Source organism: Argentina anserina, chromosome 5, assembly GCF_933775445.1.
Source record: "Argentina anserina chromosome 5, drPotAnse1.1, whole genome shotgun sequence".
In the NCBI taxonomy this organism is placed as follows: Eukaryota; Viridiplantae; Streptophyta; class Magnoliopsida; order Rosales; family Rosaceae; genus Argentina; species Argentina anserina.
In genome coordinates, this window is record NC_065876.1 from 14,097,271 (window position 1) to 14,119,471 (window position 22,201).

Consider the following 22,201-nt stretch of genomic DNA (forward strand, 5'->3'; position numbering starts at 1 on the left):
TTATATATATATAGTGAACGTTCATCGAAAAAAATTCTAGACCACCCCAAATCAAAATCCTAGCTCCGCCCTTGGATGCCAGCTAACGCAGTGAAAGAAATAGGTAAAAAGGTGAAAATGGTAGACAAGCGTTAGACCGAATCATAATTGAAATAAATCTCAAAGTTTTATGAATTATATTGAATATTGAATTGCATATTACATCATAGAAGTGCCTTTATATAGGCATTGAAATAAACTTATTCTTACTAGAACTGGAAACTAATAACTTATATGCTAAGACTAGAAACTTAAAATCCTCCCTTAAAAAAAACGTAAAATCCTAGTTAAAACATAAATCTCAAATCTGATCAGTAAATCGACATCTCTTGGCCTAAATCTTACATGGATCACTTAAATGAGTATTGTATATCTTGTCGTTCTCATATTATGCGTTCCAAACAGATATTCTGGCCACAAATTGCTCCAAATATGATTCAACAATAAAATCTGATCTTTCGATCTAAAATCCCGAAATATCCAAAATAACAATTTATGATCAATTTCATCATTAAGAAGCCTATTTGAATACCAATTTTCAATATTCAAATCGTTCTTATTAATGTGACAACGCTTCTTTCTTTTCGAGATTCTCTGTTGTTGGGATTTGCTATAATCACGTCCCGCATGACATGCCATATCTCTATTGAACATAGTTCAACTTTTATACAATCTACATTTAGTTTCAAGTAGTTTCAAATCATTAGAAACATTGTATATCCTTCCCTCTACTTAGTATTTTTCATATGAGATCGATGATAAAAGAAAATTTTAGATTTCGTATAATCAAAGGGCCGGAACCCAGTCTAGCTGGCGGTTAGGCCCTCACATTATATTGATAAATTTTACAAAAATACAATGGGGGAACATTATGCTCAACCCCGTCTGAGTTACATGAATTGATCCTTTTCTGATCAATGTAAATATGAATGAATGTCATCTAATAACTAAGAGACCATCATTCCCGTCGCCAATTTCCATGCTATTCAGTTGATCATCATTCAGTAGATCCTCCAGAAGAGACTCGCTCCAATCTTCGCCAACCATAAATTCACTCATCAAATTCTCACCATAGACATTGACTTCCCTTTGTGTCATGAGCCCCAATCCATCTCCCATTTGCTGCTCCATGTTTCCATCACGGTGGGAGTCAAGGCCACTCATTACTATTTCATTAGCACCAAAGGTTGGCATATCAGGAAAATTATGTCCCAAATTTCTTCAATTGGGACTTGTTGCATACCCAAATCCTCATACTCTTGCAAAGCAACATGTGGCTCATCTTCTAATTTTGTTGGTCCGGCTTGTTGTTCATTTTCTATCGGGGATGCTTGGTTGTACCATTGTTCTATGTCAGCCCACTCGAACGATGGTGCTGCCACAATATCATCTTGCGGCTTGGTTGAGCAAGGGAGATCACAACGTCGCCGCTTCTCTTGCGGCTCCTCAACTACTAATGCGGGATCGCTAGTCAAATGACTCTCGCCATCTTCATCCTCAACACAGTCCTCAAGCATCTTCTCTTCTTGCTCTCGTTTTCTGTTCTTATCCGGGAGTTCATCATATTTCCTTAGTAAACAAAGAACATAGTCGTTTTTGTTTACTTGTTTCTTGGCAAAGAGTTCAAACTCATACATGATCCAGCGACCATGATGCATGGATTGCCATTCCGGTAGGTGTAGGTTTTCTTGAAACCAAGAAGGGTGGAGGTTGGCATCTGATTCTCATCAAGAAGATGTACGTTCTTGGCTGCGTTTTGGCCTTTCCAAGTACCACTTCCAACTTTCCGACATGCACGCCGCGAGCCTTTTGCACTCGCCTTCTTCTTCTGGGTAAAGAAGTACAGATCTTTGTACTTCCTCAAGTCATTCGCCCTTCTTGCTTCGAATCTTTCCCATATCATCCATGGTTCTTGATCGCCATAAAGATCCAACTCGCAAACAAGGGATTCTTTGCCGGGTACTTCCTTCCCTTCCACCTTGGGCTTGAGGTAGTACAAGAGCAGCTCGTCCTCCATGGGGCAAAACCTTTGGCCAGGCAGAAGCGCATGATCCTCCATGAATGGATAACTGAGTTCTTTCGGCTAGGGTTTGTGTGAGTTCTTTCGGCTAGGGTTTTTGTGATCTTTGTTCTGCGCAGAACAAGAAACTGATCGAAGAATGGGTAGATGGAAATCGAAAGATAAAGAAGGTATATATATATATATATATATATATATAGCTGATCGAGGTCGAATCACGTGCCGCAGGGTGAAATATTAGAAACGATAGCGATTGTGGTATGGGAGATGGTAGCTAGGATTTATAGAAACTTTAGTATCTTGGAGTGGAAGAAACTCAGGTTAGGAAACACGTGGAACAATCAGATCCAGCGGCGAATATTGTTATTGTTTTTACAAGAGTTTAACTCTATTTATGTGGTGCGGCCGTGCGGCACTTAATTACTATACTGTACAGTATTACAATTAGGGTTTCGAACTTACAGCAAATGATAAGTTAATCAGCTGTAAAAACCGAAATGAAATTTATTTTGTTTATTCGTTAAAATACAGTTGTACAAGGCATTAACCAAGTTATTAAGCCCATAATTTTCTCGGAAACCAAAGGGCTGCCAAATCCTAGTTGAATCTACTTTCCAATTTCGAGTTGGAGTAGGATTTCTTCCGACTTGCACCATTGGTTATAAATTATATGCAAAGCCGCACTTTTCTGGTATCAAATCCAACTCTACTTTCATAGCGTTCTAGGGTTTCTAGGAGAGTATTACGGAGATATCTATCATATCTAATCTGTGATCGCTATGGATTTGAATGAAAAAGAGACTGATGATTCTGACCAGACTAAATGCACCTCCGACATGAGTGGTGATGATATAGGGTCTGAAATGAGTTGTGGGGATGATGATGATGATGTCGTTTATGACGACGACAGTTATGATATGAGTGTTACTGATGGCGATTTAGAGACGATGAACCATTCTGAAGCCAGTTATCGCGGCCGTCAATATGCCTATGATGATTATGCTAGGACGACGTTTTGGCAGAGGTATCAGTGTTTTTCTGCATCTTCGCATGCACAAGTTGAGAGTAGTGATAAAGTTATACTGCCTGCCTCAGCCCTTGACGTCCTCACGTCTCTTCAGATTGATTATCCCATGGTGTTCGAGTTCCAGCCATATTATTTTGATGCTGAAAAGTATGTCGAGACTGAGAGAGTTCGTGTTTCTCATTGTGGAGTTTGGGAGTTCACTGCAGATGAAGGAATTGTCTACATGCCTAGCTGGATGATGGAGAATATGCACTTGAGAGAGGGAGACCTTCTGCTGCTGCAAAACAAGACCCTTCCGAAAGGTACCCATGTTAAGCTGCAGCCCCATACAAAGGACTTCTTGGACATCCCAGACCCAAAAGCTATGTTGGAGGAAGCACTCGGGACGTTTTCATGTTTAACAACTGGGGATACTATTGTGTTACCTTATGGGAACAAGAAGTATCATATGGATATTATTGAAACAAAGCCTTCCGTTGCAATAGGCATTATAGACACAGATTGTGAGGTTGACTTTGCACCTCCTCTCGACTATAAGGAACCTGAGAAGCCTGTTGCTGCATCAGTTCATTTGAGCAAGGAAGCAGCAGGTCAAGTTGAGGAACCCAAGTTCAGGGCTTTTAAGGGAACTGGGAGGCGTTTGGATGGCAAGCCTCTGCAGTATGAACCAGCATTAGATTCTTGCTCACTGGCGAATGGAAATGCACAACCATCGAGTTCACAAGCTACTAGTCAGACTCAGGGAAAGCTTATCTTTGGCACAGGTGCCCCCCCTACTAGTGCTTCAAAGGTAGCTTCAAAAGAGGTCAAACAACACCAGCAGCTCCAAGAAAAAAAACAGCCAAAGTTCCTAGCTTTTACTGGGAAAACATACTCCCTAACTTGAATTTCTTTGTAAATCAAAATATTCTGTTTCTTTTGAGTTTTGACCATTCATATCAAGTATCATTGGTTTACTTTTCTGTCAACTTTTTTCTTCTATGGGCGCTTTGGCTGCTTTCAGCTTGCTATTCTTGATGTGATTTCCAAAGATTTATCACAAAAGAGATTGCTTTTTATGTTATTATTTGATATGTTATAATGCACTCGATCTAGATCTTCAAAGAAAACTACCACACAGTTGTTTTGCTCCTAAATAAATTTGGATTCTTTTTCTCCTAGAAAAATGAATATCTGTACTGTACATTACCAGCCAGCAATCTCGACTATCCATATGGCTAACGTACGAGAGGCTCATGCTCCAATCACGGCAATCAAGCTTGCCCTGACTGCTGGAATTGAGCAGAGCAAAGAACCAAAAATACCATTCAGAGCATAAGCTATGGCACAAAATGGGAGAGCCTCGGGTTCCTTGGCTGACAATGCTGCTGTTCCCAATCCATGAGCACTTCAACAACAAGAAAAAACAGAACAAACATATATAAGTACATGATTAATTGCTATCTGGTCACTATCACCACTGTCCATGTGGCAAGATAACTAGGTAAACCTGTGTTTCAACATAAATAATTTTCAGTTTGGTTCAACATACTAGCTCTACATCCAATTTCTTTCAACATATATCTTTCTATTCTCTACAGTTTGGTTCACTTGTTTACAGTTACATAATTCAGTTAAGGGGCACATTGTAGAGGGTTAAGAAGAGATCCATACCTAGATGCAGTAGCTATTCCCCGAGCAATAGGATCTCGAAACTGTAGTTTATCAAGTGTAGCCTGTACAAAATTAGCTCCCACCAAACCAGTTACTACTACAACAGCAGCTGTGAGAGATGAATTGGCACCTATGAAAAATACAAATTGGTATATAGATTACTTACAAATGTAGTCACCTCAAACTTAAAATGGACTTCCAAATATGTGTTGTATGCAATATGTATTCCAATGAAATGTAACTGTAGGAAGAGTCTCAAGTTCACTAGAGTCTAATATTGACTTCATGTAAACCTTACCCCTATAATTTGCTTCATTTAACAAAAACAGAATGAATTAGTACCTTCGAACAAAGACACAATGCTGAGGGCTAATGCTACAGTTATACATCGTGGTAGAATTGAAACAGTCAAACTTGATTCCAACCCAACAAGGCGTCCAATAAGAGCAGTTGAATACAATGAGAATATGCAAGACAAGATTACAGATGTGAAAATCTCTGCTGCATGCCTCTTGACCAGCTGAAAAATTGCACAGCAGCACAAAAGTTCTTGAATAAATGTCTTTAATTCATCAGTAAAATAAAAAGCATTATTAAATCGTTCTACTATCTACTACAATTCAGAATTGAACTGAGAACACCATTGGACAAATGCACAGATTCACTGGCGGATCCAGCCCAGGGCTTGGCCTGGCTGGAGCCCATGCTACAATATTTACCATAAAATTTTAATATATTAGTGCTGATAATATATATATAATTAGATTATTAGCATAATTTCTCCTATAATACCGTCATTTCTTCTTAAATCTCATAAAAATCCTTAAATATTTTCTTTTAATATTCTTGTTACTCTATATATTGAATATGGAATTGTAAATATGAGCTAGTAAGTTTCAATCTAATTAATTTGAGAAAAACAATTGTTTGAGTATTTTAATTTGCCATCTTATTTATATTTTTAAAGACTTTACCGTCAATGTTTATATGGTTATATATTGTACTGACCAAAATTTATTTTTGACCTTCAGCCAATTCCAAGTGCACCCTGTGTTCAGAATATACTGGAGTGGAATCATTAAGCAAAGACTATCCCTCTATTCTTAAATAATTACCCCATTATTATCCTCAGACTATATTTCAGGATACAAGTAAAAGAAAAATGAAATCACACAATAAACTAAGTATATGGTAGAAACTTATCCTAGTTATAGCATAGAAGAAGCGAAAAAAAAAAACATATTTCCAATGGATCAACCATTCCATCTACTCAGTAAAACATTTTGGCCACAACAAATCAAACTAAATAACAACCAACACAAATTGAAAAACTTGGCTTACCTTCCTCTGTTGGAACATTGAGAAAGCAAATGAGAGGATAACAGACCCCAAGAATCCCATCAGAATATCACCAGCTCCGGGGTTTGATGACACCTTTGTAAGGTAAGATTCTGTGCATATCAAGAAGAATGGCCATATTAATATGCTAAGGCACAAGAAAAAATATAGGGGTGAAGAAAGAGGGCAAAATAAAATATTTGGACTTTAGGTAATTGTTCCCATTTTTTTGGTTTTTTACGATCTGATTTACTCTTCTTCTGGCAATATAAAAAAGAGCACAATATACTAGCTGAAACCAACTACTTCATATCAGGAATGTACCAAGAACAGGATCAAGCCCAGACTTGGAGAAGTATCCATAAGCCACTGCTGTCAGTTCTGCAGATAGTGCACAACAAATAATAGGATGGAAAACCTTCTTCACAGCTGATGGGAATCTGAAAATTATAAGTTGAAAAGTGCATGTTTAGAACCCGAGTAATTTGTATAAAACAATCCTTTAGTTAACGTTTACTTATACCAAAAGAAATAGGGTAAATGAAAAAGGAAGTGCTTCTGCAGGTAGACTTAATATGGGAGATTGAAATAATACCCAGAACCAACAATGTAACCTAACACAGTGGATGCAAGAAGGAATGGGAGGCATGTCAGAGCACTTGTCCCCAGTGCTGTTGGGTTTACTAATGCTCCAATGAATGAGATGAGGAGGATGCCACTCCATGACCAAACTTCAAGGGAAGAAAATGGAGAGGGTTTTGCCATCGGCTCAGCATCTATCATTTCTGTCTTTACCAGTTTTCTGATAGCTATTGCTGTATATCCTGCAACAGCTAATGAAGCTAACCAGCCTCCAACTGCAGGATATAACAATACACACAAGTACTTGAGACAAAACAGATAACAAACTCTGACTCATAGCAGAACATACATCCTAATTCACGTAGAACCGTTAACAGTACATCCATCTACTGATTTCAGTTGGCATCACCACAAGAACAAGGTACAAGTTTGTCTCAACACTAGTAGTTAATAAGCCATACTATGCTTTTGTTATCAATTTATGGTACTTATTTGGGGAATTTTCTAATATAACATAACAACTAGAGTTTCACCAAAATATCAAAGATGAGCAGTTCCAGACTTCCAGTGGCTTGTTTCAAAATTAAAACTATCTGGGTGATCTAAAAAACAGCAGTACTTAAAAATATCACTGTTAAAGTAATCCGTCACTTACACAATTAGGAAAGAAAGTTCCTGTGCCGTTAACTTGTCAACCAAAGCTTAACAATCACAATTCTTAAAGACAAAAACTCAAAAACAATGCTTATAATCATTAGGAAAAATTGATCTTAAAGTAGCAAGAAACTGCATACCTATAATGTAGCAAATCTTGATGCCGGAAGCTGGGGGGATACTCTTAACAGAAAGCGGCAAAACAACCAAAGATGGCACATAAAACAATGGCAGCCATCTCTGAATGAATAACAGCGCCGGCTGAAAGAAATTCATCAAGCTTGTTGCCACAGCAGGAACAGTGACATCAAGAACAGTTAGAATCGAGAATATACAAAACATCCCGAAAAGCGCACTCGGGAACTTAATTGCAGCTGCCACAAATGCCTTCTTCAAGAAATAGTCTATTGCTAGAATGATCCCAAGTGAAACAGCCAAATGCAAAACCCCGACCACCTGTTATGCATACATCAAAAGCCAACATATTTAAGCACATCGAATGAAACCAATAACAAAACAGATCAAACATGTAATATGGTCATTCAAGAACACTCGCATTCTGAGACAGAGTTGTAGTGCTGGCACTGTCTGAGCCAGCTGACTTGATCAGGCTTTGTCTGTGGGAGGAAGCGTCTTCAGAACCCATTTGCAGGAACTTGGGGGAGTTGGGTCCTCTGAGAACAGTGGTGTAGTTTCGGGAACTGGTCCTGTTGTGTTCTGTTCTGACGCCATTGAAAGTAACAGACGAAGATCTTTTACGGGTTCCCAGATATTTAGAAACTGAAGACGTGACACAAGTAGGGAAAAAGAATAACGAATTGTGGTGGCTGCGGAAACAGGTGTGAATGTTATTGGGTGCGGCAGAGAAGGTCGACATGGTAGGAGAGTGAGGAAGAGAGTGAGTGATGGATCGTGTAATAGAGAAACCATGGCATTCTGTGGACGTGAATCCAACATTTTAGGAGTAAGGGGGGATCAGACTACTCATCACAACCAACCACCCGATATACTAAATCTATTAATTTTTTTTTTGTTTTTTTTGTTATGTGATTGGTCACATTCACTACTCAATATCACTTCCATGTCAATACCAATATAATTACATATAAGTATTGGGTATTGCATTGAGCCAAAATTGAAGAATCATCTAACCAAACATCGTTAACATGACACAAACATATTTTCAATTACTAAAATTGCGTCGTGTATCATGCACGTCGTTCATATAAGATTTTATGTACTTTGCGGCTTCCTCTATTTTTTTTTTTAAGGAAGGAGAAATTTATTAATGATTACAATTATAATCGTACATGAGTGCCAGGATTAAGTCTGAAGCATTTGCAAACAATTCAAGGGTGAATGTCTGTCTCAAAACCATAATCTGCTAATCTATGAGCAGCTATTAGTCTGTCTGGGAGAAAAAATCAGACTCGTCTCCTTATTCATCTAATCTCATCGATCAAAGAGCTCAATGGAGAGAGATCACAGGCAAGGGAATTACCCGCTTGCACAGCTATGTGGCCTCCCCTACTTGTGATCGCATATTATTTCAGTATTTACTAGTGCAACCTACAACACCTGCAAAGTTTAGTTTGTCAATTGTGACGACCAAGGTGCTTTATATATAGGAGCAATTCGAGCAAATCATGAAAACACCAAACACATGCATCGAAAATAGTTGTAATGTGGCTCGTGAAAGAATTCAAATTGGAGTGATTTCAAGTTTTCAACAGTATACTACGCAACAAGCTGGAGATATATTTCCCAAGCCCTGTAGTGCTACACTTTTAAAAATCATTAACGCAAGTAAAGAATCATGCACCAACTCAAGGGGGACTGGGGGAGTGTTGAAATACACAATATATATAATTGATTAGGCTTAATTAATTGCATTACAGTAACTGTTGAAATTGTATATAAAACTGGCAATAGATATTGTCATATCTTATTCCCTATTGTAAATTTGTAATTATATGCTGATTCTCAGCTACTGAAACTTCACAATGTGTACATCAGATAATAGAGAATGACCTCTGGAATCTTTATATCTATCGCCATTTTTTTAACATGATATATTCAGCAGAATCATTCTTACGCTAATTTGGGCTTATACTAGTGAAACTCTTCATTGTGATATCTTCAATCAGTCATGTCGGCAAAGTTATCTTGCTACAAACTGGAATTCTACAGCCTAGAAGCCAAAAAAGTTCTGAGCTCCCTTCGGAGGATCTTCCCTGCGGCAGATCTCGGTATTGAATGTGTAAACACCACCTTACGGATCTTCTTCTGTGGAGAAACCTGCAAGAATGGAATATTAGATTGAAATGTATGAAATGGTCCCGTAATGACCAAAATTGTGCTGTAGGATGGGAGATTTAATTTACAAAGTGAATTTGAAGAACTCAAAGGATTCAAGACAAAACCTGTCTTGCAACGTAATCCATGATATCCTTTTGAGAAAGCTTACTGTCATGCTTCTTAACCACAAATGCCACTGGTACTTCTCCACATTCTTCATCGGTAGCACTGGACAGTAAAGGAGTAGAAATAGCAAATTTATGAGTTTACTCAGACAATTGACTAAAAATTATATATATTAAAAAGCTAATTTCACTTTTGGTTGATGTCATACCAAACTTTCTGTAATTTACTTCTATAATATCTGGCAGTTCAGTGCTAATGCTTATACTTACCCTGTAATTCCAACATCTAGTATCTCAGGATGCGAGATCAACACAGCTTCTAAATCTGCAGGAGCAATCTGCAAATTGGATACACTTGAATAAAAGCCATGACAGATACATACTAAGTACAGGGAGGTTCTTTCCTCAAGACATCAAGCTTATCAGACAAAAAGAAAAACCAATTTAATGTGCCAAACTAATATCAGTTTTATATTTAATGTTGTACCTGAAATCCCTTGTATTTGATGATTTCTTTTATGCGATCAAGTATATATAAGTATCCATCCTCATCAAAATAAATGATGTCCCCAGTATGCAGCCAACCATCATTATCAATTGTTGACATAGTTGCGCTTGCATTATTCAAGTAACCTACAATGTCAGCGGCAAACAGTTTAGAATATAACCAATTTGAGCCCATAACCTACAATGGAAGCATTTTTCTTGTCCTCTATTCAGGAGTGTATTAGTGTTTCAGCCAGCAAACGTGTTAGCCTAACAGTTGAAGTTTACAGAATTTCATTCGCACGATCATATGGTCGAGTTGTACCATGGGAAACTTATCTAATATTCAACTAGAGAAACAAACATATAGGTAGTAAATATGTAAAATTAACAGTGTGACTAAGGATACAAGAAGAATAACAGCAATTCTAACATTAAGTCATCCAAAAGTAAAATCAATCTCAAACTAAACGAGCGCAAAAGAAGTTGGCCAAAATGATGCAACGCATGAAAAATTGTAATCATAGAATAGTTATAGAACCTGGAAATCTTATACTTGAGGCTCCTTTAAGTATTTAATTTTTATATATTCATAATTCACAAAACCATGCCAATTTTTTTTAAAGTTCATTTAAACCAGAGAAACTGTTGCCCAAATGTCCTTTAATTTATTCCAAAGTAAACATGTCTTTCCGTATTAGGATAAAAATAAATCTCTTCTAGAAAGGCTGATATGACCAATCAGATATAAAATAACACAGCGTAAGTTAAAAGTGGATCTCTTATCATAACTTTCGACACACACATGATAGGAGAAATGTGATAAGCGTCTACACATGCTTCAACCAAGACTCATTACCTCTCATAATTGAAGGTCCTCGTAACCATAGCTCACCAATACTAGCTGGCGGCAAAAAGGATCCGGTATTCCAATCTACTACTTTAGCTTGCATGTTTGGAGCCAAGAGTCCAATTGAAGAGTATTTCCTAATCTTTTCAGTATTGAAACCACGAGTTCCTACTGCAGCCGTTTCAGTCATGCCATATCCCTAAAAACAAACAAATCTAACAGCTGAAAGTTTCTGAATATCACAGAGACCAACATTTATGGAACATTATTGATAATCAGCAAAGAGTTCAATTGACTAGGAACAAAGATATGGTACATATATTCAAGCTTCACTGCCAGTTATGAAGAGGCTTCCAAATTTTCCATTTTAAATTCAGAAGCATCATGCATGTACAAACTTCAGGATCCCCAGAAAATATAAATGAAAAAAATATATGACCATAAAGTAAGCAAGCTTAATGACTGTTAAATCAAAGCAAAGTATCTATGATAATGATTAATCCTGTTACCTGAATAAAATCAACATGAGGAAGGGTCTGAACCAAGTCCTCTATTAATTTCATGCTTGTAGGAGTTGCTCCACAAGATACCTGCTTTAAACTCTGGAGACTTTGTGTCCCAATATCCTCTGCCTTCTTTGTTAATGCTCTCAATATGGGTGGAACAACTGGGAAGTGTGTTACTTTATACCTATCAATTGCCGCGACCACCTCATTAACATCAAATTTCTTCATAACAACTAGGCTAGATCCCAAAGACAATAACCCAACCACAACAAGCGCCATCCCGTATATGTGAAACAATGGCAGAACAGATAAATACACATTCTTCAAGCTTGAATATTCATATTGTGAAGCCTCAAATCGCACAAAAAGCTCTACTGTGGCTATCAAATTCCCATGTGTTAGCAAAACACCTTTACTCACACCAGTAGTCCCTGATGAAAACAATATCGCCGCAGTGTCTTGCTGCTTGATCACAGGCATTGGAGCCAAATCAAATTCACCATCAATAAGCTCATAAAACACTGAAAACACTTCTTTCTTTACATCCAACATTACATTTCCTGGAACTACAATTACAGTAATACCCAATGCTTGCAATTTATCAACATTTTCCAATCCAGTAAAAGCAAAACATGCATTGGAATCCTTAATCTGTTTACTGACCTCTACAACACTGCTTAAAGGGTTCATGGTAGTAACAACAGCACCAATATACAAAACACCCAAGAAAACAATGGGATAGTAAACAGAATTAGGCAACAAAAGCAGAACAACATCACCTTGTGATACACCCATTTTGTGGAGTCCAGAGGCCATGGACTTGACCAAAGAATAGAACTTTGGGTAAGATATTGAAAACCCAGATGAGGAATCAATCAAAGCTGAAACCCCATTGTGGCTGTGGGATAAAATGAATGACACAACATCAAGAAAAGGGTCAGTGGGGAGGTTAACATTGGGGTGTATGCTGCGGTAGATTCCTGTATCTGGTGAAAACCACCATGGATACTGTTGTTGTTGTTGTTGTTGTTGGGTGGCCAAAGGCATATGCTTTTCAGGGTTTAAGCTGTTGGCAAAGGTTTTAGACATTGCAGAAGGAAACAGAGAGAGGTGGGTGTTGAGCATTTGGTATTGGCCAGAGACTAGAGCTTTGTTACAGGGATCGAAGTTATATAGCAGAATAAAATGGGAATCATAAATTTTATGAGCTCTGAAACTGAAATCAATTATTTATGAGCAGAAAATAAATGAATTATGTTGCAAGGTACTGAGAAAGGCATAGTATCAACCGCCAAATGTAGGAAGGATAGAAGGAAGGAGGAGTTTGTGTTATGAAATGTCGCACAATAACAATCGATATGTTCTTTAACTGACATTGACTGAACAAGTGTTGTTTTTTTATTTAATGAGAAGGACTGGACACGTTACCTTAGTTTTTTAGCTTCTTTTTTCATACAAACGTTACCTTTGTTAAATGCTAATATAGATCTCATTTTCTGTATTTTGTAATTTCCAAGTTGCAGCATTATTGGAATCGACAGATCGGTTGTTCGGTTGGAGAGGAACAATGAACCCCGAATAAGTTTTCATGTAGTCTGAAGACATTTGTTCATTTTTTTTTCTTTGAGAATAAGAACTTCCATTGATATATATTAGATGGATATGTCAACTCGAATTACATCGAAAAGCTACAAGTAGGGAAAAGTCAAAATGACAAACCACAAGCTATCGAAAGTCGGGAATGTAAGTGTGAAAGTGTTGCCGGTAACTTTCACAAAAATACGTAGTTAGAACTATGAAATAGAAAAAGTGAGAAATATTATAATAGAGGACATCATATGGAAATGGTACTTAGTACTTACTATATGATTCCTATTTAAAAAATAATTTGGTTGGCACTTAGCAAAAAACTTCTCTTAAGAATGAATAAATGATGCCAGCAACTTAAAACTATTATCATCTTTACTCGGTCTAACGGATAAGAAAAAAGTTTCCATGTAAATCCAACTATCCAAGTAACATGAATCTATGCATAGAAGCCAATTTCACAAATTAACCCACGAATGATCTCACTTTTGCTTTTCATTTACAACTCCTTCCCTTTATCATTTAACATGTTTTATTTCACACAAAAAATATATTAATTTCCAGTCAAAAATGATTTCATATTAATTCATCTTAATAGCGTTGCTATCACCGGACAAGTCTCAAATTATTCGGAATGTGTTGTGTCGCCGTCGATGACATATAAGTATATAACCGAATAAATGTGGCCTAATTTTGTTGTGTAATGTGATTTAACTTTATGAGTTAGCCCTGTTTGGTTGTATTTTTGGATACAACAATATAAACAAGTACTAGTTTGTTTGTTTCGTTGTGTAGTGTGATTTCTTTGTGTGGTGTGCTTTATTTTGTGTGAACATGTTGTATCATAAAAAAAAAATCAATGCTTTGTTGTGAACAAGATCTGATCAAATGATGATTTTCATTTTTTTTTTGAATAAACGATTTTCATTTTTTGGAAATTCTATGTTTGAAAAAAAAACTAAATTAATTTGAGCCGTCTATGATTTTGTCACTCAAATTTGAGCCCCATTTTCAGAATTATATCCGTTGCATTAAAAGGGAAAGAGGATGACACCAGACCATTCAAAATGGACGAATAAGAGCCATTGATTAACATGACTTTACAATGGCTTCAAGGGGACAAGGTCTTCTGGTAGAAATAGCATTTTAAGCTATCTATATAGGAGGCGAGTCCCCGCCCTAAAGTTGTTCATAATCAAGTACCAAAAATCGCATCCAGTAATATTTCAATTCGCATAACCAAACTACACTCATTTACAAGGCAAATGAAAAATGAGCAGCATCAAGCAGCTAGGACTAGAAGATGCCATGGTTAGAAGTTCCTGTCAGCATACCAGCAACTTAATGTTCACAGTTCTTGATTATGGTAGCCATAGTGACTACCATAATGGGGTGGCGGATCTTCATTATGGTACATGTAATGCGGTTGAGGTTCTTCATTATGGTAGGAATAATGTGGCGGAGAGGTTGACTGATACACATAATTAGGCGGAGAGTTCGAACTGTATGAGTATTGGGGTGGAGAGGATTGGTAATAGGCGTACTGTGATGGAACATGATGGACATTATGAGGCGGGGATGACGAACTGATATCATGAGGTGGAGATGGGGAACTGATTTCACTTGCACTGGGAGCAGCAGCAGTATGAGTTTCTTGTTTGTCTACTCTGACTTTAACAGACTCATGTTGTTCTTCAAATGACCGGAAAATAGGGTGCAAGTACGCATCAGCCAAGTATGATTTTAAATTTATGTCAGGTTCCGTAGTTTTGTCCAATTCATCTTTTTCCATGGCTTCCTGAGGTTGAAACAAGGAAAGAATCTCCATCAGCATTTGAAAAAAAGTTACATGCTTATATGAAGACAGGGTGAAAGCACCTTGGAGAAATTTATAGCCTATGACATATTGATCTATCAAAATAAATAAAATAAAGGGACACAAGACACTTAAGTATAAGTTCATACAAGACAACTGTAGAGAGATCAACTAAACCACAGAAACAGAGATGTTATCCATCAAAGTTAGAGATGTGACCAAGGGACGTTACTTTGTATAACTATCTATTAGTGCATCTGCCATTCACAAACATTCTGGACTATATTAAACCGGGTTATTAGACTACTTTGCAATTCGTAGATTGATCATATAATAAAGGGAGCAAAGGGCCACATTGGCTGTGTACTGAAGTATGCCAACTACCTTGGTAAAACTCAAAAATAAAGGTTACTCAAGTATATAAAAGCCCAGTCAATTCTAACCAACTTCAATAATGTAACAAGGACCTCAAAATTATGAATAACCTCAATCTATAACAGAACAGTAATGTTAAACTCAGCACAGCCACTCTCAACTAAACTATTCCACTTCTGTCATTTGTCAAGGGAAGTTTCCACTTGCAGGTGGAAGACTTACTGCAGAATCCCATCCAATACTTATTTATTCATTATTTCCATGGAGGCAGCTAATGGATATTGGTAAAGTAAATGTCCTTTTAAGGTTCATCACAGAATATGCCGAAAAGTTTTGCTGGTGGTTAAAGTTCAAGAAAACTCCTAATGTATGAGATTATGTTTAATCTTCAATATGTTGTCTAGCATTAGCTCTTATGTATGCATATCTCCAACTTTTAAGTTATTTATCACAGTGAGCAACTTCTTATAAAGTAAAGACGATAATAAGAAGAGTAATAAATCAATTGATCCAAAAATAAATACAAAGCTTACCTCAAGTGGATACTTTCTGAATGCAGGTTCAAAACGATACTTGCAATATTTGTGGAATGATAATGTTAATATAGGTAGAGCAACAAGAAATGGAGTAGAGTTCGCAGCCTTTTTTGTGCTTAGTAAGCCCATCAATAGTAGTTGAGATATCAACAAGCTCGCTATGATGCGGCTATGAACATGTGGCCAAAATGCAGCAGCACTTTCATATTGTTGATCGTAGACATTGATTATCTGCCAGTGGACAGTGAAGAAATAAATATAAAACTACTGAGGCACTTCATATTCAATTTCTAAGTTATTATGATCCGAAAGTATAATTGCACAGACAACTGCCTTCAGTTCCCATTTTATCATTCCAATACCTTTATTGTTTTTCCTTGCAGAAAATGAAAAAAAAAAACATAAACTCTACAAGTAGTGGAAAATAAAGATACAAATCTTTCTCTTCCGTGCACATTGAGATGCACAATTAGGCTACTAATATTTCTCTTCCATAACATGGGGATGCACAATTAGATTTCTACTCTTCCTCACCCATGGATTCTACTATATATTCCATTCAAGTTTATGAAATTCATGCAAAATTATTCTTAAGTAAACTTTGTGTTCATGCATATTCATTTGTAAAGTGGTGCTACAAGCATAATAAAAGGAAACGAATAGAAAGACAAATAAAAGTACCTGATGACGGTAAACTAAGTACGCAAAGGCGAAGAAGACTAGTATAAAAGGCAGCAGGATTGGAGTAACCACAGCATATACAATACCCAGAAGGAAGTATAGTTGAAGACTTGGGAGAGTCTCTGGAAAATCCACACTACCGGGGTGTGTTGCCTTCTCCCTGTCTCTCTCAGTTTTTACCAAGAACATGTTCTTGAGATGAAATATAACCAATGGCTTAAAACGGAGAATCTCACCAGCGATTGCAGCCCACCCATCGACCATTATATATGTAATAAAGAAAGTAGCCTTTGATGGTATAGTCTCTCCAATGTTTCTTGGAATCCTATGACAAGTAAAAGATATTATAAAGATCAATTGCACAACTTCACTCCACTCTTGAAGTGTTATCCTACGAGAACAAAGCATTTTTGTTTACTATACAGTACAGGTAGAAAATTACTGGGTAGGTGATTGGTGAAGGAATGCATGCAATTGCTGGAAAGCTGTTCCAGTCACTATGCTTCCCAAAAATACGTTGACCAACATAAAGTAATAGTATTTTGCTGCTGTTCTCCGTTCTAGGGTTGATAATGCTATATGCCCCTCAATTTTTGACATGATCATTAATACTGCCGGAAGAATGTACAAAAATATTTTAAGGGCAAGACCAGGAAGAAAACCCTGTAGGAATGACTTGATGAATTTCCTGTAAAAATAGAAAGAAAGAAAAAGAAATTATAGTTAATTTCCTCAATCATAACACAAAATCAGGAATTATAACATGAAAAACTAAAGAAAAAAAAAGTGGCTGCTGCAAGAAATATCATACTGGCCAAAAGGCCGTATTAACTTCCAAATACAAAAACAATTAAGTTCTGTTATAATTATATATGTTGTCTACGAACATGATCTTTATAGAATATCAAACTTTGCAAGGATTTTCAGAAATGCTATGGTATCATGTTCAAAAATATGATAGCAAAACACTAAGGTTTTTGATATGCAGTAGGAAGAGATGAACGGTAACAGGGAGCCGAAAGCAGAGGAGTAGATCTGCAATGGCTATGACAAGTAAGAATACTATTGAAATTTGAAAAACATACAATATGATTGAATTACTTACAATTCTATCACTGGTCTGAGAAAAGGAGCAACTCTTTCCAGACCCTCTAAATTTGCAAGGGACTGCACAAAGGCTATGGGTATCATGTAGAAGAACACCAAAGCAAACACGGATAGTGATATTACAAGTTTTCGTATGCTTAAGGAAACAAATGGTATAGCCAAGTTACGCCAGTAAATATCACGGGGTTCAGGGGCCCAATTGGTCAACCACAGAGTAGGATTCTTGCTCTGTGTTGTCTGTGCACAAACAGCAGCTCCCCAACGTGAACTAAATGATACAAAAGCAACCGGCAAAAGAGATTTGGAGTCCGTGAGAATTTTTTCTTGTTCCAGTGTCATCTAAAGTAAAAATACAAAAAACGAAAAAGAAATACATCACACAGGTTAGGGAACACTTGCAACTCATATACACACCATGGTGGACTACATGAATAAAACTAGCCCTACAGAAATTCGAAAGAATAGTGAAATTAGTAACTTACTCTTTTATCAACTGCTTTAATCTGTCGTTTGTAGTACTCGATGGCATCAACCCGTTTGCCACAAAGCCCCAAACAGCCTGGCTGGAAATACAAAGAAAAATACACAATGCCCAAGTCATATATATACACAAACTTTGAACCAGTGCATTCCACATAATAATGGATAAAAAAATCAAATGCTACCACTAATGATGTAATAAAAAAATGAAATATTGGATTAAGATAAATTACCTTTGTGGTTGGCTTTTTGTTTGGATGCCTTTCATACTTAAGCTGGTAATAGTCAAGCCAGTTTTGGACCCGATCTCGCTGTCTCACAAGTCTGGCAAATTTGTTTGCATTGTAGACTGCCTGAATAAAAATAAGTTGCCCTTATGAGAATTATGATATGTGACCAAAAGAAAAGTATAAATATTACTATTTTTGTATAAATATTCACCCATCACACTTCCATATTTTCATTATAACAATCTTACCTGGTGAAAAAGATACTCATTCGGGTGGTTTCTTTTGAAGTATTGGTCCACAGTGTCTGATATTGAACGACCAGAGACAATTGGTATGTTTCTAACGACTACCTGAAGAAAGACATGTGTTAAAATGTTTAAGAAAGAGAGAGAGAGAGAGGGAGGGGTTAAGTCTATCTTTAATCTTATAGGCCTATAGATTAAAAGATTGTTTAATAGGCAAAACTACAGTCATCAGTATGAGAACCTCTATTCTTCTTACATTATAACATTAGTATTCTTAATAGTTTTCCACGAGTAGATGATTCACTCACCGTGAACTGCTCTGCATGTCTGCGCTGAGAAGCTAAGAATTTCAACCTCATTGATGCTACATAATTATACTCCTTGTATAAAATATAGCAAACCCAGAACGTGAACAAGTATTCCAATCCTATGTGGTAGAAAAACCTGAAATGTATAATGTCAAATTACTGTAAACTCCTCTTCGGCTAGTTTCTTGCTTCTCTCACCTCTTTATGGAAACCAAAGGATTCTTTAATCTAATCTATCTTGCAACATTAATTTAAATTTCTAAAGAGCTGGAGCATTTCAGTTTCAAGAGGAAAAACAGTGCTTATTACAGAACTACAACTATAGCAAGCACGTTGGAAAGAGATAACAAGAACTATGCAACTAAACGGAAATGTAATCATAATATTCTTTCTCATCCATCAGATATCTCTGGTCTATGAATAGTTAGCAGCTCTTCAGGTTGCACTCTAAAAATATTAAAATGGATGCATAACCACGTTGTTGTTTTAACATTTACACAAAACAGTCTCTGTTTGCAGAAATTCAAATAAATAAAAACAAGTTCAGCTCCGTATTTTAGTCAGTCATTACATAAGCATGAATTATTATAGGTTTCTGAAACACAGAGTTACCTTATTGACTTGGGGCGCACATTTGATATAGAGAGCCTATCAATATCACTTAAAACCAACTCTTTCTTTAAGAAAAATAAGGTACCGCTCGAGACATTGACGGGAATCAGTATAAGAAGTGCTAGGATTGTCATTGGAATGAAAATCTTCAAGCTGCATGTGATAGAAAAACGAAACAGTAAGTTTATCCTCGTATTGAGAATCAATATCTAAAGGACTGAGGCTACCAATCAATAATAACAACAAATGATCCCATAGATATAGACAATGACACACACACACACACACACACACACACACAGAAAGATTGACTATAGCCCGAAAAAAAGTTAAATATCTTTTATAAGAATAAATTGCATCTTATATGCGGCCCAAACCCTCTATAATGAAGAATAGTACGATAAATAAGATTTGATGCCTTTTAAAAAAAATAACACAACATCCTAACTGTGTGAAAGAGATATTAACATGTAGACTCGTCAAAGGGACTGATCCTATTAAAGACAAAGTGCAACAAATGTTGAACAAGATGAACTATATTAAGAACATTCTGTAGTGAGTTTGATATACTAGGGTATGAGATGGTTTACTTGAGGGCAAATGAGTGAGACATGAGGGGATCCAAATACATGGGGCCTATAAAAAAGATCGTGCAGTAGTAAATGATTACCACAATATTCTATTAAGGAAGCAGAATTGTACTGACAAGCGAAAAGTAATTGCATACCATGACGGACCCTAAGTCCAGCAAGGTCATGACAAACAAACAAAAAGGAAGAAACAGGCCAAACCACACAAGTTATACAAAAATGACGTGGTCAAACACAGCTGACCAAGCCAGCTGAATCAAACTAAAGAGAACACCATTAAGTTGCTCATCCATTATTTGTACTTCTATGTTGTCACTAAAACAATTTTTGCCGAAGAGAAATATATGATAGTAACTGCTTGGTAGTTAATTTTTCAACTTTCAGATAAGTCCAATATGGCTTTTAAGTAATCAGGCAAAAATAAATATTACATTCTATTATATATGCAATGGCCAAAGAGAACGGCAGCAGAATTATCTTAATTGTTCAAAGATATACACATCCAGCTTTAAGTTACTTTCTCCAGTTGCACCACAAAATTGAATCACTGGAACAAAATGGAATTTGTAACAGAGAATGCTAACAGACATAAGAAATATATTTGTCATATCATAACAGGACCCTAAGTAAGTATCAACCAGAATTTCAAGAAAAAAAAATCTAACGACAAGTGATGCAACCATTGAAACAACTTTAAGCACAGCTGATTGGGAATCATAAATTTTTTCAAGTCCAATTTACAGAACTCAATTCATATCAACCATAGGAATCAAATCAAAAACATAGTTATTTCCATCCCAAAGATAAATAAAGGAATGACCTTTCATATGGACTGGAATTTCATAGAAAAAGATACAGCAAATAGAAAATTTTCACACTTTCCTATCCAAGTCAAACTCAGAATTGACTCACAATACAACTCAAAACACAAAGCTGAATCAAAACAAAGCAAAGAAATAGCCACAAAAACTAAAAGTAATTTTAATAGATAAAGAATGAGTACCCCAAAATGTAAATTCTGAGAAAAGCAGCAGAGTCAAGGCCAGCATGGTTGATGATCTCAGCCTCAGTCATTCTCAAGGCTTGAGGCATCCAATTCAAGAAAGTGAAGTAAGTCCAGCAATTGAGATTGACAAACTTGCCCACAAAGTTGCCAGACCCTCTTCTGGGGCTGGTCCTCTGACCACTAAGGTACCATTTGGGAAAGTAGACCCTGTCATTCACAGGCTGGATTCTCAGAAAAGCAAAGGCCAGAAGAAAGGTGATAGCACCAACTATGTTGATGAATGCAGAGACCCCAATATCCCCAAGAGTTGCCATTCAAGAAACAAAACACAGAAAACACAGAACAGAACCAGTGTGGAAGAAGAGAGACACCAAAACTCAAAAAGGGTGTGCGAAGTAAAAGGTTTAAGTAATAATAACAATGAGTTGGAAATTGGAAGTCAGAAAAGAAAGGCAGGTAAAGAAGGGAAAGAATATATCTTTTTTGGGAACTATTTTAATGGGAGGGGAAGTGGGATTGGCATGGCAGTGTGATCTGTAGTTCTGTACTGTGTTGTAACATATGTGAAAAAAAAAATGGAACTTTCTACTGTCTGTTATGGGTTCTTTGTTTTGATATGTTTAGTGGGGTTTTGTTTGGTTCCATGTGCAAAGCCGTGATCTTTGTTTGGCAGATTGTAAAGTGGAGTAAGAAGATGGTGAGCTGGTTGTTTCTTATCTTCTAGGGTTGTAACTTGTGGTTCGGTTTATTGTGCTAAATTATTGTTATTTATTTGGATTATGGTGCTAATTATTTTTTGATTTAGATAAGGAAATGGTCATGTTTTGCATTTTTTAGGGGGAAAATGAAAGCGAAGGATGTCATTGTGATTTGTCCCTATCAGTGTTTCCCCATCTTTTGCTGGAAAGCTGGATGTCTCATGAAATCATAATGGGGGTTGCTTTAGTTACGGCTACTAATCAGGTACTTAAGCTTTTGTTTAATCAGGATTTTGGACCAATGGGAAGAAAGGAATATAATTTATTGTTAAGGTAATCAAGTCTGGCCAAA

At 36.6% G+C, this 22,201-nt stretch overlaps 4 protein-coding genes across 4 annotated transcripts; 1 reads left to right on the forward strand and 3 right to left on the reverse strand.

The window, feature by feature from the left end:
- The first annotated feature begins 2,838 nt into the window (after nucleotides 1–2,838).
- Nucleotides 2,839–3,972, forward strand: LOC126794691 (uncharacterized). Its single transcript, XM_050521458.1, has one exon. The coding sequence runs from the start codon at nucleotides 2,839–2,841 to the stop codon at nucleotides 3,970–3,972; it is 1,134 nt and encodes a 377-aa protein (XP_050377415.1).
- A 218-nt stretch (nucleotides 3,973–4,190) lies between these two features.
- On the reverse strand, nucleotides 4,191–8,280 carry LOC126794689 (plastidal glycolate/glycerate translocator 1, chloroplastic). Its single transcript, XM_050521456.1, has 8 exons — nucleotides 7,870–8,280; nucleotides 7,454–7,769; nucleotides 6,673–6,934; nucleotides 6,402–6,517; nucleotides 6,081–6,190; nucleotides 5,082–5,259; nucleotides 4,740–4,869; nucleotides 4,191–4,473 (listed from the first exon to the last, which is right to left on the reverse strand). Exons 1-8 carry the CDS (start codon nucleotides 8,188–8,190, stop codon nucleotides 4,320–4,322), a joined length of 1,587 nt encoding a protein of 528 aa, XP_050377413.1. The 5' UTR covers nucleotides 8,191–8,280; the 3' UTR covers nucleotides 4,191–4,319.
- Nucleotides 8,281–9,437: 1,157 nt separating this feature from the next.
- LOC126794687 (4-coumarate--CoA ligase-like 6) lies at nucleotides 9,438–12,671 on the reverse strand. The gene is made up of 6 exons (XM_050521454.1): nucleotides 11,582–12,671; nucleotides 11,082–11,271; nucleotides 10,224–10,369; nucleotides 10,007–10,074; nucleotides 9,737–9,839; nucleotides 9,438–9,611 (listed from the first exon to the last, which is right to left on the reverse strand). Exons 1-6 carry the CDS (start codon nucleotides 12,665–12,667, stop codon nucleotides 9,498–9,500), a joined length of 1,707 nt encoding a protein of 568 aa, XP_050377411.1. The 5' UTR covers nucleotides 12,668–12,671; the 3' UTR covers nucleotides 9,438–9,497.
- Nucleotides 12,672–14,292: 1,621 nt separating this feature from the next.
- LOC126794685 (CSC1-like protein At1g32090) lies at nucleotides 14,293–21,654 on the reverse strand. The gene is made up of 11 exons (XM_050521451.1): nucleotides 21,149–21,654; nucleotides 19,556–19,708; nucleotides 18,944–19,079; nucleotides 18,639–18,740; nucleotides 18,394–18,513; nucleotides 18,163–18,243; nucleotides 17,679–18,019; nucleotides 17,016–17,261; nucleotides 16,574–16,898; nucleotides 15,890–16,123; nucleotides 14,293–14,963 (listed from the first exon to the last, which is right to left on the reverse strand). The coding sequence occupies exons 1-11, from the start codon at nucleotides 21,463–21,465 to the stop codon at nucleotides 14,514–14,516; spliced, it is 2,505 nt and encodes an 834-aa protein (XP_050377408.1). The 5' UTR covers nucleotides 21,466–21,654; the 3' UTR covers nucleotides 14,293–14,513.
- Between the last annotated feature and the right edge of the window lie 547 nt (nucleotides 21,655–22,201).

Bases quoted from the DNA above. Each gene is read 5' to 3' on its own strand.
- LOC126794691 (XM_050521458.1), top strand. From the start codon at position 2,839: ATGGATTTGAATGAAAAAGAGACTGATGATTCTGACCAGACTAAATGC.
- LOC126794689 (XM_050521456.1), bottom strand. From the start codon at position 8,190: ATGTCGACCTTCTCTGCCGCACCCAATAACATTCACACCTGTTTCCGC. The intron at 6,518-6,672 runs GTATTATTTCAA...TATAATTTTCAG, and splicing joins GGTTACATTGTTGGTTCTGG to ATTCCCATCAGCTGTGAAGA. The intron at 4,870-5,081 runs GTACTAATTCAT...TATTTTTCATAG, and splicing joins CATTGTGTCTTTGTTCGAAG to GTGCCAATTCATCTCTCACA.
- LOC126794687 (XM_050521454.1), bottom strand. From the start codon at position 12,667: ATGTCTAAAACCTTTGCCAACAGCTTAAACCCTGAAAAGCATATGCCT. The intron at 11,272-11,581 runs GTAACAGGATTA...GTTTGTTTTTAG, and splicing joins CTCATGTTGATTTTATTCAG to GGATATGGCATGACTGAAAC. The intron at 9,612-9,736 runs GTTTTGTCTTGA...CCATTCTTGCAG, and splicing joins TGGATTACGTTGCAAGACAG to GTTTCTCCACAGAAGAAGAT.
- LOC126794685 (XM_050521451.1), bottom strand. From the start codon at position 21,465: ATGGCAACTCTTGGGGATATTGGGGTCTCTGCATTCATCAACATAGTT. The intron at 17,262-17,678 runs GTAAGTAATTCA...CTATTTTTACAG, and splicing joins CTCAGACCAGTGATAGAATT to GAAATTCATCAAGTCATTCC. The intron at 14,964-15,889 runs GTAAGCTTTGTA...TTTCAACCTCAG, and splicing joins TCAGAAAGTATCCACTTGAG to GAAGCCATGGAAAAAGATGA.